The sequence below is a fragment of the Centroberyx affinis genome, unplaced genomic scaffold, assembly GCF_046629955.1.
Source record: "Centroberyx affinis isolate AG114_WGS23_722 - 3 ecotype Tasmania unplaced genomic scaffold, CSIRO-AGI_Caff_v1 ptg001049l_1, whole genome shotgun sequence".
In the NCBI taxonomy this organism is placed as follows: Eukaryota; Metazoa; Chordata; class Actinopteri; order Beryciformes; family Berycidae; genus Centroberyx; species Centroberyx affinis.
This window is the reverse complement of record NW_027279603.1, coordinates 49,999-73,070: the sequence shown is the minus strand read 5'-3', so window position 1 is coordinate 73,070 and position 23,072 is coordinate 49,999. Positions and strand designations below refer to the sequence as shown.

The following is a 23,072-nucleotide window of genomic DNA, read 5'->3' as shown; positions in this document are numbered from 1 at the left end:
AGAAACTGCACATCAGTCAGAAAGTTTTGATCCCACTGAGATGACTGTTGTTGTCCTTTCATAGGCCACAGGGCATGATATGTGGGTTGTGTCACTTCACACCTCCTTCAGTCATCTGTCTGCTGTCACAGGCTCCTGCTGACAAGCAAAAACAACATGCAAACCCCTTCCATAACAGAACTGAATTGTGAGAACTCAAATACAATCAAATTGTTCAGTTGCAGTTTTTAACTACTCCTAAACCTCAAATATTTTTTTAAATGTATTTTACTTCTATTATTTATGAACCTGTGCACCAAAAACGTGTCTATCTTTATAGACAATAAAGGTTTTGAATTAATTGAACTGAATATGCATCCTGAATGTGACTGTTCCTCCCCCCACCCAGGTGTGTCAGAAGTCAGGGGAAATCTCCCTGCTGAAGCAGCAGCTGAAGGATGTGCAGGGAGAGTTAGCCCAGCGTGTGGGAGAGATCGTTTCCCTGCGGGGCCAACTGAGAGAGGCTCGTGGCGAGCTGACAAACACCCAGGTTCTGCTCCAGGAGGCCCACGGCACGAGCCGTACGCGCACCCTGGAGCTGGAGGTGTGCGAGAACGAGCTCCAGCGCCGCAAGAGCGAAGCGGAGCTCCTACGAGAGAAGGTGGGACGCCTGGAGGAAGAGTTGTCCCATCTCAGGGAAGCTTTGACCAGTCAGGGCCCGGGAAACCGACAGTGTCAGGTGTTCCAGGAAGCGGAGGAGCACCTGCTTGCCTACGAGAGCGATGAGGCGAAGGCCCAGCGGCAGGGTGGCAGCGAGGCCCTGCAGAACATGAGGCTGCAGATGGACAGGATGAGGGCCGAGCTGGCCTTCGAGCGGCAGCGGGCCGAGGAGCAAACGGGTAGCTTTGAGGAGGAGCGCAGGGTGTGGCAGGAGGAGAAGGACAAGGTTATCCACTACCAGAAGCAGCTGCAGCAGAACTATGTGCAGATGTACCGCAGGAACCGAGAGCTGGAGCAGCTTCTGCGGGAGCTCAGTCAGGAACTGGAGAGCAGGGAGGAGGATGAGGGCAGCGGCAACGAGATCAACTTTGATGAGATCGCCGCCACTGAAATTTGACCCTTTTATCTCTCCATCTGTGGATTTGCACTTCTGTCAGCTAAAATCTGATTTTTTTTTTCACCTACGTGGCACAGATCTGATCTATTAACTGCTGTCTAAATGGAAACACCTGAGTCTGTGTTTTATTCATGTTGAAACGGCAAATGATCAGATTGATATCACGAATGTGGAGCAAAATAAGCAGATCTGCAGTGTAAATTCAGCCACACTTTGGTTCTGCCTCTGCCTTGGTCTAGTCTCCTAGGAGCTCCACTTGGAAGCCAGTGACCTCTATTAGTCGTTAGTAGGTCATCTCAGCTCTGTACCCCTCCATTAATGTGTCTATTAGTGTTCGCTCCCTCTAGCACTAAGGGATCAGCTTCCCAGCCCCCTTTCCCAAGCTTAGGCATCAGTGGGAGAATTGTTATTTACAACTTCACCGAACTACTCGGTATCCTTCTTCTGTGTTTGTAATGGCTCCACCTTCCCTGCTGGGTTTAGCACTGTACTCCCACTCTGTCTCAGCAATCAGCTCTCATTAGTACAGCTGACTGAGCCTACAGTGTTGTCAATTTACAGTAGATGTGGAACATCACACATACACCATGGTAAGAGGGAATGAATCGGAGTGGTAATGACGTGGTTGGGCTGTGGGTGTTGAGGAGAGAATTGTGTTCATGCTGTTTTCTCAGAATTACTCAAGCTTATGTGTAAATTACTTAATGGCCAACAAGTAAACAGTAGGGGGCTCTTATATTCCCAAGGAATTTGTACTTCCTCATTCATTATGGGCAGTCCTGTAGTTCTGACAAGAATAGCCTGACAAAACTTAGAAGTTGTGTGGCATATCATTACCTAAAATACCAGATTCATTGGCAAAGAGGAATGAGGGTTGGATTTACAGAGGTGCAAAAAAATCAAATTTTCTGATTATATATGGCACAGATTTGATTTCACTTTGTGAACAGATAGAATCATATGTTTTCTGGAATCAGATTTCTATGCACCTGAAGTCTGATACGAATCTGGTGTTGTAATCCAATTTTTAACCTTAGAAGGGAAAAATAATGTGGAAAGTTTAGTCAGTGGAAACACATATCCATTTGCCTAAAGTAATAGTGCTTTCATTTCATTGTGATCACTTTTATGGCACAATTAAACTGAAAACAAGTCAGCATCATGAACACCAAGGGGGTATTTTATGAATGCACCAGCTGACATCCAGTGCACATGCAAGCCATTTCAACATGCCTCTTTCTGGACACAGAAATGATCCATGCCACATATAGAACGGTGTGTGTGAACAACCATGTATGATCAGAAATGGAAATACACTGACATATAACCCAAAGTCTTACACCTTGTCATCAGTGTGTGCTCAATACTTGCATTCAATATCTTTCTTTTTCCAGCTAAACAGAAATTGTACATACAATAAAATAAAAATGTTAAAGCACACCTATACTGGCTCTTCTATCTGATAATAGAGACAATACTTTTCTACTACCCTCACTAAGAGGTGGTGCAGCATGGATTGCTGTATATGGGTTTTGTGTTACTAAGATTTGCATTCCACAATGTCATAGAAGTGCTTTTTGTAAAGCTATAAGAGGGAGATCATGCACTGAATGATGGCTGTTTTGACATTTTTGTAAAGTCAAATTAATTTGACCATGACATGACTGTTGTTTCTGTCAACCTTTATAGTATAGGAATTCGCTTCATGTGTATTTACTTCCCTGTACAGTACAAAGGCACACCCATTTCCAAAAGAAGACACTTTATGTTCCTCTATTGCTGGTGATTACGTAATGTTAATCATTCATTGTAGATATCCCTACTGAAAAATAATACATGGTGAAGTATAACAGATTTCTTCCAGAGATGTTATCCATCTCAAAAAAAAACATAGCCACTGTGAATAGACCAAAGCAATGTCGCACATTGTATTTTGCTCCTACAGTACAATGCCTGTATATTAATGTATGTGTGAATGCTTGTCCTGGTTCCCCAGTATAATTTTATAATCCACAGTATTTGTATGAAGACATTAAATGTATATTTTCATGCTGTAAATTTCTTGAACCAACTTACTATGTTTTTAATAAAAACAAAGATAAATTAATAACTGTGTGATTTTCTAACCACTGTTCCACCTCCATACAAATTAGTTCCCTAGTTAACAAGTCTTGTAATGATTGTATTTTCTCCCTTAATTGAATTATTGCACCAAATTGTATACACTTCGGTGCTTTCTCATGTTATTTTGGCTTTGGGACATTGAGCTGTTGCAAAAATAAGAATGAGTTGCACTTTATTTTTGTCAGATACACCTTGTTTAAGTGAAAATAACACACACCCTCCAGCCAATCTGAATCTAGTATTCACCCAGGCCATGGTGTAACAGTTTTATCTGGGCTGGCTGGTCATTCTCTCCCATGGCAACTTGGACAGTTTATTCTACAGTACTTATCGCACTTACAGCAGGTGATATTTTCAGTTCTATGGTGCGCTTTGACATACAAGGCTGTAAAAAAGGGCAAAGTCATGTCAAGAAGTTAATATGCCTCATTAGTTGCGGATTGCAGAAGTGTGTCTAAACAGCTAAAGTCTGCCCTCTTCAGGTCGAAAAATCCTTGTTTTCAAGTCACCTTGCCACATGGCGTCAGACTAGTTTATATGTTCAGTCTACAGGGGTTTCGAAGGCACTCAGGTTACAGTTTGCAGTTTGTCAGCCTGCACATTAAAAAATTCAGGAGCAGTAGGATGCACTGCTGATCCATGAAATATCTACATAATGTATTTTGTATTATTGAGCGTGTTAAACATGGATGTTAGTACTACATAAAATGTAAAAAGAAAATGATGAGCTTAACAAGCATTGGCTCTTCGGTCGTGATACAGTGAAACATCAGGGTAAGCATCAGCCTTTTTTTCAGGATTTCAGACACGTTTCAGAACACATTTCCTTTAGTTGGAGTGTGTTTTACCTCTAGTATATTCACCGTCTTCATTTGCTCGATCCTCCTGGAGTCACCCATATAGTATGACTCCACATCTCATGTCTGTGTGGGATATACAGCCCTATAGGGAAGAGTAATGGCCTTTAAGCCAACTTCGTTTTCCAACCAGATCAATGCCCGATCAATGGTCAGCATCGCCTTCTGCTGTGCTCTTTAGCACAAAAGTTGCTCTTGAGCACTGAATAGTGACCAGCTTCCTTGTCTCCCTTCTATTCTCCATTCCTAACATTAATGGCAAAATTACTCAACCGACCCCAGAACAGAACAGAGTCTGCTGCTCCACTCTCTGGTGTCTGGTGTCCTGTTGCTGTCTCTGTGTTAATCCCAGCGGCTGCTAAACTTTGGGAATTCATCCAAATTCATACTGAGCTTCTCAGTTTCCATTAGCTACTAAAGGTTCAGTCTCCTTTCAAGGGTTTTTGGGGACTTTGACCATGAACACCATGGGGTCTTTGGCCTTGTTGCTGAAGGCTTTTCGGATGATGTCAACAGCATGCGGATGGGTTACTCCTTGCAGGGACACGCCGTCCACAGACACCAGTTCAAATCCAGCCTGGGGGTGCAGAGCGAGAGGGAAGGGTTGGAAGTCAGTTGAAGTACAAACACACATAAATAGACAAAAAAGAACATGCAAATATGTCCATGTGTCTGTGCATGCAAACACATACACAAGGACATGGACACGTGCACACAAAAATGCACATGCAGGATTATTTCTAGCCCTGTTTCTCAACATATTGTGTGTGTAAAGGTCAATGGTTGTCATGTTACCTTGAGGACTTCACAGGTGGAGGCGGCTCCTCCAGGAAAGATCTTCTCTATCTTCACCACTGGCTGAATCTTGGACTCCATCCCACCAGATATACTGATGCCTGGAGCGTCAAAACAACAAGATTGGCTTGTTTGAGTGGGAGTGGGCAGTCTAACATATTTGTGTACATACTGTGTCAGAGATTAAAATTTTACTTGCCTACTTGAATGAAGTATCAAACACATCCACCCATTTAAGTATTGATTTTAGGCAAAATACAAAATAAAACTACAATTTGCATGCCCACCATTCCCTTTGTTAAATGTGAAAAAATAGCCCATTGTGCATTGTTTGTATGACTTTTGACTGCTCATTAAGACACAATCAAACACATTTACCTAGAGACTGTTTGGTCTTGGAGATGCTGACAGTTTTGAGCTCATACTCCTGGACCGGGTCAGTGCCATTGAGTCCATTCACAGAGGAAGCCTGATGGCCGTTCATCTGCTCACTCCCCACTTGCCGGTTTGACCTCGAACCAAACACCTGCGACAACAAGGGTCGACTCCTGCGAGGGCCACTCTGCAGCGTGAACACACTGTCTTTATTCCTCTCCCCGCTCTTCTCCTTTTTGCTTTTGGAGTGCCCATTTTTAAACGGGGACCTTCCCCTTTCTGAGGTCGTGTCTCCCTTGTCCGAAGCCGAGCGCAGTGAAACCTCGTCAAAGTGGACGGAGCGGATCGTGCCGATGTCCGTTCGAAGAGGAGCGCGCGAGTCGGCGTGGTGGGCCAGCAGCCAGTTGGGCAGCATGGGGCTGGCAGAGGAGGGTCTGAGGTCTCTGGATGCGGTGTTGTATCCGTCCACCGGTATGTCCAGCAGGGGGGTGAAGGCTCTGGAGGTGTGGGGCCTCTCTCCGGTCGACCGCGGCCCAGACAGACGGAGCTTCTCCAGCTCCTCCAGTAGGTGGCTCTCCTTCTCCACCTCCTCAGTGTGGTGGAGCTCAAAGCCTCCCCTGTAGTCTGGATAGGGCACACATGTTGTATTAGTACCTTTTTTGATGCACTGTACATAAAACTTAGACTTAGGCAAAATATTTGAGAAACAACAATTTAAAAGCATATCAATCTCCGTTTAGTAACAAACTGCCAGCCTCTTGGGCTCAGAAAACTTCAGATCAGCAACAAATTCCATATCAAAGCAAGCTGTATAATTTCAAACTACAGCAGAATAAAGCAGTTTTGTAGTGGAGGTGGAAGCTGCCAACCTGACCTGGGATGGGAGTGATGAGGTGTCGTTTGGGTGCTCGTCCAGACGTGGGAGAGCGAAGAAGAGGAGTACTGACTAAAATACAGAGATGAGAAGAATATTGAAACAAATTCACCATGTGCAGTATAAAACATGCCCACTTTGATGAGGCTTGGATGCTCTACACATTCAGAATTTATCATACGTACGTGAACGATACTTGAGGATATCGTAAGCCTCCACTTCAAAAGAGGTCACCATGTCGTTGAATGCACTCAGGTCAGAAGGAGGAACAAGCATTCTGAGGAACGAGACAACAGAATGAAACAGTGACTCATTTCCTCATTGTGATTAGGTTACAGCACTTTTCTTAACTAGTCCTAAATGTCTTATCATGGAATATTTGGATTTGAGGTGATTATCCTGACAAATCCTTAATCCCGTACTGGCCAGTATTTGTAATGCCACTGTTTCCCCACAACCAGCTGCCCCTTTCACACACAACTCAAACTGGATTTACACATGCCCCCCCGAAAAACATTGTTTTATTTGCTTTATTGCATCCACTAAGGGGCCATTTCTCTTTTCTCCCTCTGGTTGGGGTGCAGGTCAGCCAGGTTACAGCAGCCGTGGAGAAAGTAGGTTAAGTATCTTGCTCAAGGATACCTTGACAGGTATGCTGGGATTGGCCCCTCCGGTTTTTCACTGCTGTCCAATCTTTTGAGAGAAACTAGTTTGCTGATAACTCAATAGGATAAAGTGATGTTTGAGGTGCAAAAGGTGCAGGGTTCAGCTCCTTGCTCCCACCAAACATTACATTGTGTGAGTAGAAGTGAAGGGTAAACAGAGCACCCTGCAGCTCCATCCCTCATCTACAGGGTAAACATTGAAGTGAAGGGTAAACATACCTCCATTTGCCCACATTTTTATTTGCTGAATAGAGTTTACCCACTTTTTCAGGATGACATACAGTAAATCTTTATAATGTAAATTAACAGTATGTATCATAGTAAGTAGGACCAAATTGATGTAAGCTACAGTATGTTAAAAGATGTATTTAAGGAAAACTTATAAATTCATGCTTTTCTGAAAATATGATTGGTTTTTGTTTACATTTGTGGTTGCTTGCCTTATGATGATGAATTGGAGGTCATGATTTTCCCAGCTTTGTATTCACCACTACATCAGTCTTTGTATCAAGGCAGGCCTTTGAAAGCCCCACTTGGCCTGGCTGTGGGTAAGTAGCTAATAACCGTCCTCCCCTTTGCTTTTCCTCCCGGTCCTTACCTGACCTCCCTCAGCAGCAGAAGCTTCTCTGGTCTGTCCAGCACAGACAGCAGCTGGCGCACCAAGTTCTCCACTGAACGCTCTGCCACATACTGCAGGAGCAAGTATAATGGCATGAAGGAATTGTATATTACAAAAAAGAGGGTAGGAAAACATGTTCAATTATTAGAAAAAAAAAAAAAAAAGATAAGATTACCATAAGATTACCAGCAGCTGGTACATAAATTTAAGTAGAAACAGCCATGAAATAGGACTGCATTGCTGCATCTGAAAACTACAATGTCCAAACTGAGTCTCTCTTCAGCTGCGGGCCAAGCTGCTTACCCTCCGGCAGGTCTTCATCACAGCAGCCACCTCCTCCTCAGTCAGCAGCCTGCGGGCCATGCCCTCCACCACACCAAGCATCTCTGGATCTGGCATCATGCTGGGCCGCCTTCCGCCTTCTGGCAACATTAGGGGGGAGTCAGTGCTGGGTCATATGATGTATGTCTACTGGACTATAGTTACAATACAATACAGTCAAGCCGTAATAATGAAAGCCATAGTTTCAATGGTGTAATTGCCCAGAATAGAGCTAACCCTTTAACTTGCTGTCACAACCCTCATCTACAGGAATTTTGCATCCCTCCAATAAAGAGTTTGGCTTAATTAATTTGAGGATGCAAAAAACGCACTACCTCTGCTAGCCTCCAGTCTGGACAGGGACTTGGAGCGCCCCCTGGAGGTGCCCCTCTTGAACAGAGAGCTGACAAAGGTCTTGGAGCGCTGCAGGGTGCTCTTCTCCTCTGTGTCCTTCTCTTTCTGCTGCTTCTTCTCTTTCTTCTGATTGATCTCTACAGTGGGATAAGAACAGCAGGTCATTTGTCAAACTTTTACAAAGGGTGAACACCTACATTTTCCCTAAAATTAATGGCAAATACCCTCTAAATAACCCTTGGATAGAAGATGAAAGATTTTCTTCAATCTCATTATACAATGCATTGAGACTGTAAAGATGATTTTATTTAATATGTAGCAAGGTTTTCATGCCTTACACATATCTGGTATACCTGTTAACTGTCAATAACTTTGACAGTGGCTTGCAGTTAACACCAGACCTGGGTCAAACTGCATTTGCAACACTTTTTATGTATTTATTTATACATAGGTTTCAGATGGGTGTGGTTGTCATACAGAATAATACAATGAGTGCAGAATGTTTAGACAATCAGAGGATAATATTGAAGATCACATTAGCCTGCAAGGTTCAACCATTCCATCCTCCTCTTACGAATTTTTGGTTTCCCTCACCTGCTACAGTGACTTGGCTCTGTGACCTGCTGATGGGTCGGCTGGGCCTGCTGAGAGCCAGCAGCATGGCGGTCTTGGGGGACTCTCTCCTTCCCCTGCCCTCCTCCCCACGGATCACAGTGTCTTTGAGCAGAGTGACGGCTCCCAGGCTGCGGCTGGTGTCTGTCTGGATGGCAGTCTCAGTACGCTCTGACTCATACCTGGGAAAAAAAATATACATATATACATATATATATATATATAATGAGGTTTTTGTGGGAGCTTTTCCCTGTCCTCAGTTGAGGGTCTAAGGTTGAGGGATATCGTTTGAAACTGTAACAGTGATCAAGTCAGGTCAAGTCAAATAAACTTGACTTCAAGAGTTTTTAAAGACAAAATAAACTCTAAATTATGGCAAAACAAGAACTCACAGACATGGATTAAGTTTAGTCCAAGACTACATTTACATCTTCACTGACCTTTTATTGTAAGATCAAGTGTCATCCTTGTCTTTGAAACCAGCTCCTTAGGAAAAATACTAAACTAACAAAAGACCATGAGAACAAATAAACGTCCTTTGAAATTTTTTTTTTAAAGAGCAGCAGCATTTTCCCTCAAATACCCACACTACAACTTTAGTGAACTATGAGCAGGTCTGCGCTAATCTCTTATACCTGTTACCTCTGATAAATTATATAAACTCTATGTATGCCTGAACACAACTTGTTGGACACAAATTGGTGTTGGCAACAATTAAAAAACTTGAATCAAGTAAAACTGTATTATTTTCTCCAGGTCGGGTCTCGGTTACTACTGCTGCAAGATGGATTGCCTACATGTGGGAAAATAAAAGTGAACTGAACTGATGCTGACCTTTGGTCCTCAGTGGAGATGCAGACATCCACCATGTCTGAGCCGAACGGCAGGCTGGGGGGGAACATGACCTGGGACAGGCCGCTCAGAGAGCTGACCGGAGTCCCAGACGACAGAGAGGAGGCTGAGGAGTCTGAACCCTGGGAGGAAGATTTCTGAGTACCATTGGACACTGAGGAAGGACACATACTGTACTATTAGAAGAGATAATCATCTATATATATCACTGAGTACCATGTAAGTTCACACATAGAGGCTTACCTATGCATGCATACATTCAAACCTTCACACATGGAAATATATACGTACACACACGTACAGAAACACACTTAAACACACACACTTCAATCTAAAATAACTGCAGGCTTGCAGCTTTCTAGATAATGAAACACTGGTGTTGACACCTGAGACAAAAAGCAGATACATACGCTTATTGAGCCATCTGTATTCTGCCACCATCTCCTTATAGGCAGGGTATCGTCCTGCTTCCTGCAAAGATATGGCCACAGATATGCAAATGTGTTACAGTAGACCTTGAAACTTTTATGGGATCGCTATATTTGATAAAGAGTAACCCTAGAACCACAGAGCGACCCAAAACCATACGCCTCTTCTTCTTCCTCCTCACTGAGAAATGAAATTCTCTTCTTGACTTTCTGTGTAACGTCTTACCTTTGATAGTTTGGGTGCTTTCTAGTTCTACTACACGTCTCAGTTTCAGTGTTTCCCTTTCCGTAGGGGAAGGAGGGCAAAGTGAAGGATCCAAGAACAAAACTCGCACAAAACACGGCTGCTATGCTTTGATCAGCACCTGATCCCAGCTGCCTGGTGAATAATGCACACGGCCTGGCTATTTTTCACAGCGCGAAACCCAAGCTCCGACAAGTAAAGTGAGCGAGGAATATTACGACTGCATGCCAGCTGTCTGCCCTGCCACACAAGTGTTACTCTCCCGAGTGTGTAGCAGCGCGGCAGATGTGAAGTTGTATGCGTTTGTATTTGGTCTATGTGTGTGAGAAAGAGAAAGAAAGAGAGAGAAAAAAGCAGGTCAGTAAGTTGATGCATGTAAGATCACTTAACTGAAGCAGTAATGAAAGCACAAACATGCTTTCTTATAACAGCGCGGACCAAATACAAAGGGTCATTATGGAATGTGATACACCCTCTTCAGCCCATCATTAACACTGAATCCAACACCAGACATCTCCACACTCAACTCAGACAGCTCAACCTATAGTAATAATGTTGTATAAGATGAAGGCTCCCTTGTTAGTCATAACAAAATGGAAAACTATTGTTTATTACACTTTGTTGTCTAGTTCTCCTTATCATAATGTCACCTAGTTAACAATGGATGAATATTTTCTGATATTTCATATCAAAATCCCATTACCTTTACTTACTGGAAAACAGTGTATTTTTAGTGGTTAGGTAGTGGCTTACCAGTAGACATACATAAAAATTCCTACCAATAATATCATCACAGCTTTTTAAACAACCCCCCTTCTGCCTCTCCCATCATATAAAACCTACAACGTCACAGCTTTCAAAGTGATACCAGTGGCAACATGGTGCGATGGTGCATTTTGGGGGGTTCACCCCTGAAAACCCTGTTTCCTTTTCTAAGACATCATGGTTTTAGAATTTGCGACAATCCAAGATTATGCACAAAGCATTTTGGAACTTCTGAACACTTTTGAATGGTCCCTTTCCATATGATATCCTGCCCCAACATCCTGTTTCAACCAGAAATATGCTGAATTACAGAAGCAAGACACCATCGAAACGCAGTTTCCTTGCGACTTTAAAAGTCTGTTCAGTCTGGTGATTTTGGTTAAAAGAAATAAGATGTTTGTCTTGGAGCGTCTCTTTTCAAGGCAATGCATAAGATGGAGAGTGTTAAAACCCAGACTGCTTTGACCTGATATTACAGACATAGAAAACAAGAGTATGGTTATGCACTTTAAGTATGTGGGGTTTTATTTTTGGTTCATTTCTATGGTGTCTCTTATCTTTTATGGTATCTGTCATGAATTCATAATGAACAGACATCGCGTGCTGCAGTGCAGGATATGGAAGCTCAAAGGCTGCACATCACCCTCCTCACCTTGATGGTCAGCATGACGTGTGTGTGGCTCTTCAGCACCTCCACTGCATTGCTGTGGCTGATATCCTCAAAGCTCACTCCATTGGCAGCCAGGATCTGGTCCCCCATCTTGATTCCATTCTGTTCCGCCAGACCGCCAGGATCCAGTCTGACACAATGAAACAGGAGACAAGATTAACAGCAGGGAGGATTTAGAGGCTGAATGTTTTTCCTGGGGTTGGGCCAGTAACAAATGTAACAGCGTTTTTACATGTATATCCCACAGACATTCCATATTATTTATCATGCCTCTTACTTTCTACAGAAGTACCTACTTGGAGACATAGATGCCCAGACCAAACTCCTTGCCCCCGCGGATGTTGAAGCCCAGGCAGTAGTCGTCTGAGGTGGTGTAGAGGTGGACGATCCTTTGGAGAGCGCTGCCTGAGCTCGTCTCCGAGGGCGTCCGGCCGCTCTCCTCCACCACCATGCGTCTGTGTATCAGGTCCACCCTGAAAAACAAACAGCGCAGATTATTGAATATCGTGTTAAAACTGTAAACGGTGACGTAGGGGATTATTCCAATTGTCTAATCAAATGTCGATCACATTCGGTTAATTGGTGTAATTTGAATGTATAAAATTCTGCATGCATTTCCATTTCTGCACAAGTATACAGGAAGACGTATGCACATTGCAGAAAAAAAAAAGTTAATCAAATATATATGAATTCAAATTTGCAATGTGATACAACTCAACTAATTTCAATAAGGCTTGTTCTGTCTCACCAGGTGGTCTTCTCCTTGGAGTAGCGGATGCCGGGAACTTTGCCGACACGCCTCACCACCATCCTCAGCCTGTTGTTCCCTGTCAGGACCTTAACAGCACTGCTCATGGTGATGCTCTCCAGGCTTATGCCATTCACCTCCACCAGCTTATCACCCACAAGCAGGCCTGCTTGCTCTGTAAGCACACACACACACACACACACACACACACACACACACACAGACAAACATAGAAAAGTTGTAGAGTGATCACATCTCATATCATACCATCAAGTAGTTTAAAAAAAATTGTAACAATAGAAAAGATATTGTAACAATGCCTTATAAAGCGCTTACCTGCTGTACTGTCATCCTCCACCTTACTGACAAAGATACTAAGGCCGTGTTCAGAGCCTCCACGCACGCTGAAGCCCAGCCTTCCATCCACACTCTTATCCACTGTGATCGTATGGATGTCCTCACTGTCATCTCCACCTGACACGACCAGGGTAGGTGAACTAACATTCAGTTTAAATGTATCTAATAATGTCACATGGTTTGTATGTCAGACAATAAGGCATAACAGGTTGCTTATCTCGGGGGGAATTCCTGTGCCATAATTAGCAAGTGATGTCTGATTCTTCCACCTTACTGAAGGAAAAGACAATTGCCTCCTTGGATGAGGATACTACAAATGCTGATGAATTTGATTCTCTGCTATATTTGACAGTTTAGAACAAATGCGCATGATAGGGCAATATTGATGTATGATGTCAGAGCATCCTACTTAATTTGTCTTAACTTGCCTGTACCTTCTTTACCTAACGAGTCTAGCTCTAAACTGTAAAAGGGGATACACATAATGCGTTGTTTGCCAGACGATATGAAAAACAAAGCAGTCTTTAGGTCACAGTGGATTGCCACATGCTCTGTACAAGCCACCATCCCAACTCCTCCTTACCATCCACAGGAGAGTTGATGAGGATGACCCTGCCCATGGGTGAGGAGGATCGGATTCCGCGCCGCCGCTGCTCCTTCTTCCGTAAGAGGTTGCGTGTAGCCGTGTGTGACCCCTGGGTCCCGGGGGTCGTCTCCCTGCGGGACGGGTCTGACGAGTGAGCCATGGCCGCTGGCAGGGTCCCCTTTCACACACACTCCACCAGGGGCTCAACGCCGGATGGAGGAGCCTACAGTAGCAAACAGCAGAATGAAGGGGATCCTAAGACTTTTTCTCAGCTGGCAAAAGTGGACAAAACTGAGTAATCACAATGCAATTAAAAAGCACATGCATTGTAAGTGCCAGTACAAATCTGGTATTTGGAGCAGTTTGTACTCTTGTCTCTTCCGGTGAAAAAGGCAAGATAATCTAACTCACCGGTGCAGATTGCTTTGTGACATGATGGCTGACTCTCTGCCTCTTTGGAGTCACACTTTGGTCCATTCCTGCCCATGTTGCATCTCACTCACCTGTCTAGATCTCAAAGGACAATAAACATATCAAGTTCTGTCCCAGTGTGTGAGTAAGGCACATCCAGTAAAACAATATAGCGAGGCTTTAGCACAAAAGGCTCTCATTAGGAAGTTTTAAGGGTGCAGATCTACTATTCTAAATCATCTACAAAGCAATTCACATTCAAGAATATTAGTAGAAAGGTTACTAAACGTGTTTGTTACTGTAGATAGGTTGAGCGAGAAGGACTTAATAGGTTTTAATTAGCTGACCCACTTAGTCAGGATGTCACATGGCTCGGATGCCATGGATACCTGTCACTAAACTTAAGCCGTGATAACAGTGTGCCCTCATGTCGTCACCTTGGGGTTCCCCCCGTGCGTCCTGAGGCTTTTCAGGACCCTGGACAGCGACGCCGACAGCTTGGAAAATTTAGATAACATCGATCGACGAATTCTCATTTGCAGCAAAATATTATCGAGGCCAAGATCCGCATTAATTAAGTTTACTTGCGCCTTAATTTAATACGCAGCTCTATTTTACCCTTTTTCACATTGCTCTGCATGCGCAGTTTCAGCTTCAGGCAGAATATTTTATACCGTCTCGGGCAACAAGTGCAGCCTTTCTTATACAGTCAGTGACAATCAAAGATATTGGTGCCTATGATAACAAACAAAATACATAACAGATCACACACATTTTAACTTTCCGAGACAACTGTAGGTAATATTGGGCAGCTCTTTCATCGGCTGGTTTAATGCTGTCAGACGGCGGATAAGTGAAAGGCGACACTAACACCTGTGACCTCGATAGATAATCGTAAGACAGACCAAATTCTGTAAACTAACAAAATCAAGTTGGGTAGTTAGCCTACCTGAGTCCATGTTGTGCAAAATGACCCAACTCAACTGGGACATTTCTGTCACTAGCAAAGGTCCGCCCATGCGCCACGCCGATTGGCTGGATTGTTGGAAATTGAGACAGTTTGAGTGGGTGCCAATTATGCCAATCATTCCTCCGCGTGGGTGAATTTTCTTTATTTTACAATAGAAAATGAGTCCTCATCAGATATTTGACATAAAACTTTTGCAAGAATTCATACTATTTTACTACTACTTTAAGTGTAAACAAATGTTTACAGAAAGCCTACAAATGCAACATCCACGACACATTACATTATATGTATGACTGTTTGATTAAGGACAGTTGACTCCAATAATTACACTTTATTGACAGCAAATATTATTCGGTACATCTTCTTTCATTATTAATGCTGTGGTCTGAGTTGGTGTTAAGCATCAGGTCTGCCTCCTCAGTAGTTTAGACACAGACTATCATGGACACACCAACAGGCACAACACTAACAACACAACAAAACAACAAACAAAATATAGTCTCATCTGATCACTATATAGCTGAATGTTCAGATGCAATTGCAGATTACAAGAAGGGGGCATTTCCTTGTCTGATAAACATTATTTTTCCCCTCACAAAATCAATTAAAAGTGCAAATATCTAAAATGCTACACTAACGAAATGTCCAGTTACCATGCAATACTCTATAGCCTTGACATCACTTCTACCTCCAAGATATTCTGACTAATCTATAGGCTTTTAACAATTTTCTTTGCTGCCTCCAGGATGGAAGTAAGGTCCGCTGTGTCTCCAAACTCCTTCTCCCTGTGCTCCAGTAGAATACCCTGAGTAAGAGAGAAGCAATCAGCAATGCTAGTTCACACAATGAAAGACAGTACAGAAAAAAAAAATTCTGACACTGAGACAACAAAATTTGATTAATAATATCACAAAAGATATGAATTATAAATCATGAAAAATGTATAGAAAGTGAGCAAATACAAAGTATCATGAATTACCTGTTTCCCTGCACCAATCACGTACAAGCCACCAAGAATGAAACCCTCTCCATTTTTGTTACCCTGGTAACCTTTATTCTGAGCATGGACCAAGTTACGCAGCACGCCCAGACGAGCAAGGCCCAGACCCAGACCCATTCTCCTCAGCTTAGGCCCATAGAAAATTTGCTGCAAATTAGGAAAAGTAAGGAAGGAAGCAAGGAAGGAAGGAAGGAAGGAAGGAAATACGGAAGGGAGGACAGAAGAAAGAAAGTGAAAACTAATGTGGAAATGAAATGAAAACAAAGAAAGAAGATAACTGAAGATACTTAATAATTGAAGAGATTTTTCTCCTAATCACTATTTGCAGGCAATGAGTGCTAGTGAAATCCTGTATAAAAAATACCTTGCGATCCACAAAGATCTCCCCCTTGAAGTAGGCTCTGAAGTTCTGGACCTCTGTGCCGATGTCCTCCTTCACCACGGCGTACAGAGGGACCCCAAGCTCATCCAGCTGGGGCTTCACAGAGGACAGCTCTGCAGCCTCCTGGGGGAGGGGGATGGACACAAACAGAGGCTGATTTGCTGATATTCAAAGGTGCTACGTGTAGCATTTTTAAATGCGTATCAATGTCAAATTAATCATGACACTTTGGTATAATTACCTTAAACAAATGAGACCGTGGTCAAGATGATTGGTAGCCTCTATCTCACGCCAGTGGTATTGTTAGTGCTAGTGTTTCTTAACATTAAGACCACGTTTCCCATAAATCATGTTGCTTCCTCTCACAAAGAGAATGTTACTTCTCCAATTAAGAGTTTTCTCCTTGCTTTACTGAACAGGATAAACGTGTTGGAAATAATTTTTCCATAGACCTTTCACCATTGCGAGAGTCTTTAGTTTGAACTGGAGGAACAGCGCCCTGTTCCTGTTTTGTGCCATGAAGCAATATGCTGTAAAGCAATCCAGCACCTATCCCATGAAATCTGACACAATGTAAAATGCAGTGTCAAGGTCGGTAGGGGCTACTATTCCGGCAATTCTCGGCAATGGTCTTGTTTGTTTACAGTAATGACACTTACAATTTATTGATGTTAAAATGCTACATGTAGCACCTTTAACACACATAAAAATCATAAAATGACATAAAAATCTACAGTTGACAGGGTCGATTACATTTAACAATTTGCAGTAACAACAGGGTCAGAGTTAGGGTACCGAGCATCAAACAAGACACAATGATACACCCCTTCTTTTCCTCCACACAATAACACACAAAAATGTACGCCTACAAAACCGGTGATCTCATTCAAATCTGCCTGCCACCACTGTAGATACAGTATAATCAGTTTGTTCCAGTAAAGGCTGTGTGGTGTTGAGCGGAGAACAATGGCAGAGAGGACCCATGGGGATAAGGTCACTGTGTCATGTTGGTGGACAGAGGTTTACAGTTGGAACTAATTATACTTATGAATCACATGGATATCCAAGTGACAGATGCGTCCTGTTTCTCAGTTTTAGCTTCTCTACTAAGACAACAAATACAACACAGTGATATATTACGCCATGTGGTGGACGGTTTACTCCAAAGAACCTTACTTACAAATAAAAGTGCATACTATTTTCATCTTGGCAACCCCAGCGGGAAATACTGAATATGTCTTTAAGTTCAAAGTATGTACATGTTCTCTCTCTCTCTCTCTCTCATGTACACACAGACAGACAGAGTACCTCTCTGCACAAGGATCATCCAGGGCGCCTCACAACCATGACCACTGCTCCATTCCTCTCCCACAGAGTTCGGCCTTTCACTGTCTTCCCATCTGCAGAATCACACAACCCATATGAATTGAATATGATTTCAGGTCAAAATCAACAGCAGTTTGCATCCCTCTCTGGTGGTGTTAGGCGGTCAGAGCTACATTTAATCAGAAAACATTAATTCCTACTGAGAATAACACAGTCTTCATTCAATATTCAAAGTATTGTGTTAAAAAATGTTTTCCTCTACAACTAACACTCTATCAGCCATAAGCAGTGTAAACATTCTTCGTTGGAAAAACAATTTTCTTTCCATCACCTCCTGTTGTTGTATTGAGGTCTGTGTTTTCCAGTTGCTCCAGAGAGGCCAGGACTGACTTGGTCAGGAATAAGTCAGTGTTGGCTAGAGCCAGGGCGATCAGCACTGTAGCCACAACTGCCAGACCCACATACCACACACTGAACAGCTCCCCCTCCAGGATGGAGGAAAGCACTAAAAACAAGGAATATTAATATTCATTAGTTGCACAAAAGGTGTTTGCATAGAACACTTATTTGGTTTAATACACAAAAAGCTGAAGCGATTGAGGATGGTTCATATTCAACGTTGATTAAAGTTGACTAAAATTATAGTGTAAATTCTGTTTAAACTAAATCATAATTTGTGCTCTGTAGTGTTGCATGTCCAAAACCTCCTCTGCCTGTGCATGTCTGTATCCCTGTGTGTTCTTCTGTTACAGCAAAAAATCTATTATTTCTCTCGGCAAAGCCTCTCCTGAAGATGATCTTAGTAGGGCTTTTCACTCAAAACCATTCAAGGAAACACTGTCTAACCATGCAGAACACAATGACTCAGTTCCCTTGATAAAAACTGTTTGTTTCACTTTAAACTATATACTGTCGTTTCCGAGGTCGTCACTGGAATGTCTGATAAGGTTCTGGCACCCGGGCATTTAACATATTACCAAGTTGTTCTGAGGGAGGATAACATAAGGACAGATATCTGAAGGACCACACCCTTAGTCTGTGCCACCAAGTTTGTATATCAGCCATGGCTGCCCTTCTCCACAAAAACATTGTTTCTCCCGGGATTGTTTCAGTCTCTTTCCTCAGTTGGTTCATGCAGATGCACAGACATAAGCATGCTGTGTAATAAACAGGATTAGAGCATGATAGATTACATTTAAGTACTGCCCATTAATTAAGCACAGACTTGATACCAAGCTGGCACAAAACTTATTAGTGACATGCCGCTGGCAGTTTCTTCTTGACTTCACAGAGCTCCAGAATGTATTAAGTATCATAAGCAACATCATGCACTCATTGTCCTGTAGAAGCCAATAAAAGCATGTTTGCTTAAAATATCTAATGTCATACTTAATGCCCCTCATTAGAGGCCCTGAACTTAATTCTGTATTATATTGTACTATGAAACAATTTTATAAAAAAAAAAGTTAAATGAATAATACCAACTTGCTGCTGTAGACGTTTCAAATCCACAAACAAGAGTCCAGTAAGATCTGTAGTCTACTCCTCCCCAGCTTCAGCCTCTACTGTACGAACAGCTTCAAAATGCTGCACACATTTCTGGTCACCACTTATTGCAATGTCATCTTGAGTGGGAGTGCACCAAAAGTGAGTAAGAGCTATATGGCATTAGAGTTTGGCCAATCCCAGCTCCCAAACTTTTGATATAATGGAAACTTTCACAGGAAATCAGACTGACCTCATAAGATGTTTGTGTTGGAACAAGTTGGCTACAGTAACTCCAAAATTGGAGTCTTTCCCAAACGGAATTCAGCTGACATATCTTCTCAGGGAGAGGTTATTTGAAGAATAAAAATAAAACCCAGATGTACAGCACATGGTGACATTTTTATTGTTCAAAAGGTCATGGTCTCTTGGCTCCCGAGATAACCTAGCTGCAAGAGAGTAATAAAGGGGAACTGAGTGTTTGACATCAGGCCTGCTCCCTCTATGGAGTTTAGAAACAGACCATCATTAACACACTCAGAGACCTTTATAACACATTCATACCCTGCAGGCCAGGCTTCCCAGAACTCCAATGAGACCACTGCACCAACAAACTCAAAAGTCCTCTGTACACTTTTCAGACATGTACATATATATACACACATCCCCCTCTCCAGCTACATAAGCTTTCACATTGCAACTGTCACACGAAAACCTCTAAACCCCAATTTAAGTGTTTTTCAACTATAATAGTTTGCATTAATGTGGGTCAGGACCTTATTGTCTGATAGAAAGGCCTACATTCTAAAGTTTCTAAAGTTTAATTTCAAAGATATGATTGTAAAGCTGTTTAACTACTTAACAGGATTTAAGGATATGACTTTTATCTGATAGTGGTAATATCATAGAGCATTATTTCTTCTCTAGAGGCACAAGTTCCTGTGGCATTCTCCTGGCCGCTCGGATGACATCCAGAATGTTGACCTTGTCCCCAAACTCAATCTCTCTGTGCTCCAGCATTATTCCCTGGAAGAGAATAAACACAATGGGTGCAATGAGAAATAGTTTGACTTTTATGCAAATCAAGGGAAGGCTCTTGACATCAAGTCATAAAAAAGGAAAGCCTGAAAGTTATAAGTAAAGTAGTAAAAAGTAAAAAGTCCACCCCAAAACACAATCTATTTAAACTATCTACAGCTCAAAAGTTAATCAGGTTTTGGTGTCAGTCCCTCAGAATCAACGAGCGAGGGCTTCTTTCTAGACTCACTGTTTTGCACCGATGTTCAACAATCATACTGTGAGAAATCCATCGTAAAAGAGGCAGAGAGACAAATTTCTGACAATAGCCTCTGTAGACCACAATGCAATGCAGCCACAAGAGGTGTTGTATTTTGAGTAAAGGACGCCTTTTCTCAACTGGAAAAACTTGCTCTCTTGCTGTTATTATGCTTTCGCTATCACCATCACTCTCTCCACCTAAACGTACTGAATACCAATCAAAAGATATTTGTGCCTATGATAACAAAAAAATACTTAACAGATCACACACATTTTAACTTTCCAACCAAGACAACTGTAGGCATACTGGGCTCTTTCAGTGGCTTGTTTAATGCTGTCAATAATAGATATGGAAGAAGACAGCAAAGTGAAAGGCGACATGAACACCAGTGGCCTCAACAGAAAATAATTTTCTTTAAAAGACAGACCAAATTCTGTGAACTAACAAAATCAAGTTGGGTAGCCAATTGAGGATGACTCGTATTAAACATTGTTGATTAAAGCTGACTAAAATTATTGTGTAAATTTTGTTTAAACTAAATCATAATTCATTCTCTGTAGTGCCACACCCTGCTGGCCTAGGGGTAAGGCCTAGGACTGAAGCCCACCAAAACCTCCTTGTTTCAGCAAAAGATCAAAAATACTTTGGGAGTTGCCTTACTGACTCCAGCAGAGCTGTTATTTCTGTCTCCTGCTGATGATCTTAGTAGGGCTTTTCGCTCAAGAGTGATTCAAGGCAACACTGTCTAAACATGCAGAACACAATGACTCAGCTCCCTTGATAAAAAAAAAAAAATCCCACTGTTTTTATTTCACTTTAAACGATTGTCAGTTGTTTCAGAGGTCATTACTGGAATGTCTGATAAGGTTCTGGCACTCTTGGCAGTTTTTATTTTTAACTTGTTATGAGAGAGGGTAACATAAGGACAGATATCTTAAGGGCTACACAGTTGTAGGTTACCCATTTTGTCAGCCAATAGAAACAAAGATCAACCAATCACAGATTACAAAAGCATGCTTTTTAACTAGTAGACTACTAGTCTAGACTAGTAGAGTCGAACCTGAAAAGGTAGTCTGTGGTCGAAGGGTGTGCTGGCTTGCCTCTTCTATAATTAGTATCACTAGTAAAACATTTCATCATTATGTAATTGATTGTGTAATGATGATTGTTGTTGGATTATGTCTGTGCCAACTGTTGAAGTTTTACCTGCTGTCCTGGTCCAATGACGAACACGCCACCAAGGACAAAGCCCTCCCCGAAAATGTTTCCCATGAAGCCGTTCTTGAAGGCCCTCAGACCGTTCATCCACACCCCCACACGGAGGAACGCAAGGAGACCCATCTTCCGCTCACGGGGCCCATAAAAACGTCTCTGCAAGCAAGCAAACAAAAGGACTTCCAATGTTTCAGCAAGGCCTAAATTGATTCCCACAGATCTTGAATGACTTCAGTGTATTCAGAAAGTATTGGTGCTGGAACTGGCTCAGTCCCCAGTTACCATGACTGGTAGCATGATCAGTGGTCCTCGTATGAAAGAGGACCGCTGTAGCAGAGAAAGCTGACTAGACAATAAACCAGTTCATTACAGAAATAAGCTGCACCTTTTCATCCAAGAAGACCTCGCCCTTGAAGTAGGGTCTGAAGTTCTGGACCTCTGTGCCGACATCCTCCTTCACCACGGCATACAGAGGGACCCCAAGCTCATCCAGCTGGGGCTTCAGAGAGGACAGCTCTGCAGCCTCCTGCAGCCAATGATCAGTGAACAAAAAAAATTCTGAAAACCTCTGACAGGGTTTTGTTCATTGCCATAGTATAATAGTACTGCAATACCTACAAAAACTACTACTGCTGTTGTAAATATTCTCGAATATTGTAGTGATAGGGGATTTTAAAAAAGGAGGATAAGGTCACTAAATTCACAATTGAGTATCATCAGATACAGTGTGTCCTAATAAGAATATTAGCGATTCCTCATTAAGGCATTACTTTTCCTGGGGGGAAACACATTTGACACTTATGAACCTGGATCCAGCTGAGGCACTGAACATAAACAAATTGAGTAAAACATCATCACACTGATGGGACAGGATCTTACTAACATATTACCTCTCTGCACAAAAATCATCCAGGCCGCCTTACAGCCATGATTACAGCCCCAGACTTGTCCCATAGAGATTTGGCTCTGAAAGTCTTTGTTTCTGGGTGAAGAAATGAGGTGAAAGGGGAATTAGGCAATACAATAGACTGAATGCAGAGCAACAGTAATTTCACAGTGCTTTAAGATACAATGAAATCAATAAACGATTATAACAAAAATGAAAAACAATGACCAGCTTCATTAGCATTAGTATTATTATCAAACAATGGAATAACCAGTCACAGAAAACAAGACATTAGTGCAGACATTTGAAGAGTGAAAACAAGCAGTGCTAGGAAATTCGCAGTTGTTGAGCTGTATTGTCTTACCTCCTTTCAAAGTTTTAAGGTCAGTCTCCTCCAAATGTTTGAGAGTGGCCTTCAGCGGTGGTGTCAGGAACATATCAGTGAAAAAATTCATAATACCAGCAACGAATGCGCCGACGGCCGCCACGGCGCGTGCTACGACGTCCATCGTCTGCTGCCTTGAATCTGCCATGAAGAGCAATAAACTCTGCAAATATTCCTCTTCCTCAGTCCATTTTAGTGAATCTTGCTGACTAATCGCTCGGCTCACCACTTGTGACTCAACCGCGGCTAAAGCACGTTTGAATTCCAGCTAAATATAATCCACTCAGATTTTTTCCAAACTGAACCCTTTCTCAATCGACATGGACCTTGATACTGATCAAACACGGCTTGATTAGATGCAGACCATGCAGCTGTGATCAATCAGTGAGGC

General features: G+C 42.4%; 3 protein-coding genes and 1 pseudogene across 3 annotated transcripts in view; 1 reads left to right on the top strand and 3 right to left on the bottom strand.

Annotated features, from left to right (window-relative positions):
- Positions 1–3,191, top strand: part of LOC139647115 (leucine zipper putative tumor suppressor 2 homolog) — a 29,555-nt gene extending 26,364 nt beyond the window's left edge. Inside the window, exon 7 of the mRNA XM_071522963.1 lies at positions 389–3,191. Coding sequence (XP_071379064.1) covers positions 389–1,096 — 708 coding nt within the window. The 3' untranslated portion in view covers positions 1,097–3,191. The remainder of the gene's footprint in view (positions 1–388) is intronic.
- A 115-nt stretch (positions 3,192–3,306) lies between these two features.
- Positions 3,307–13,502, bottom strand: LOC139647113 (PDZ domain-containing protein 7-like). The gene is made up of 16 exons (XM_071522962.1): positions 13,340–13,502; positions 12,736–12,873; positions 12,400–12,574; positions 11,948–12,124; positions 11,634–11,781; positions 9,955–10,015; positions 9,527–9,698; positions 8,675–8,874; positions 8,062–8,217; positions 7,709–7,824; positions 7,385–7,476; positions 6,307–6,398; positions 6,122–6,193; positions 5,251–5,871; positions 4,873–4,973; positions 3,307–4,654 (listed from the first exon to the last, which is right to left on the bottom strand). Exons 1-16 carry the CDS (start codon positions 13,500–13,502, stop codon positions 4,511–4,513), a joined length of 2,628 nt encoding a protein of 875 aa, XP_071379063.1. The 3' UTR covers positions 3,307–4,510.
- Positions 13,503–14,891: 1,389 nt separating this feature from the next.
- Positions 14,892–19,051, bottom strand: LOC139647114 (peroxiredoxin-like 2A; annotated as a pseudogene).
- A 258-nt stretch (positions 19,052–19,309) lies between these two features.
- On the bottom strand, positions 19,310–22,935 carry LOC139647121 (peroxiredoxin-like 2A). The gene is made up of 5 exons (XM_071522970.1): positions 22,661–22,935; positions 22,301–22,392; positions 21,796–21,936; positions 21,402–21,566; positions 19,310–19,942 (listed from the first exon to the last, which is right to left on the bottom strand). The coding sequence occupies exons 1-5, from the start codon at positions 22,827–22,829 to the stop codon at positions 19,829–19,831; spliced, it is 681 nt and encodes a 226-aa protein (XP_071379071.1). The 5' UTR covers positions 22,830–22,935; the 3' UTR covers positions 19,310–19,828.
- Between the last annotated feature and the right edge of the window lie 137 nt (positions 22,936–23,072).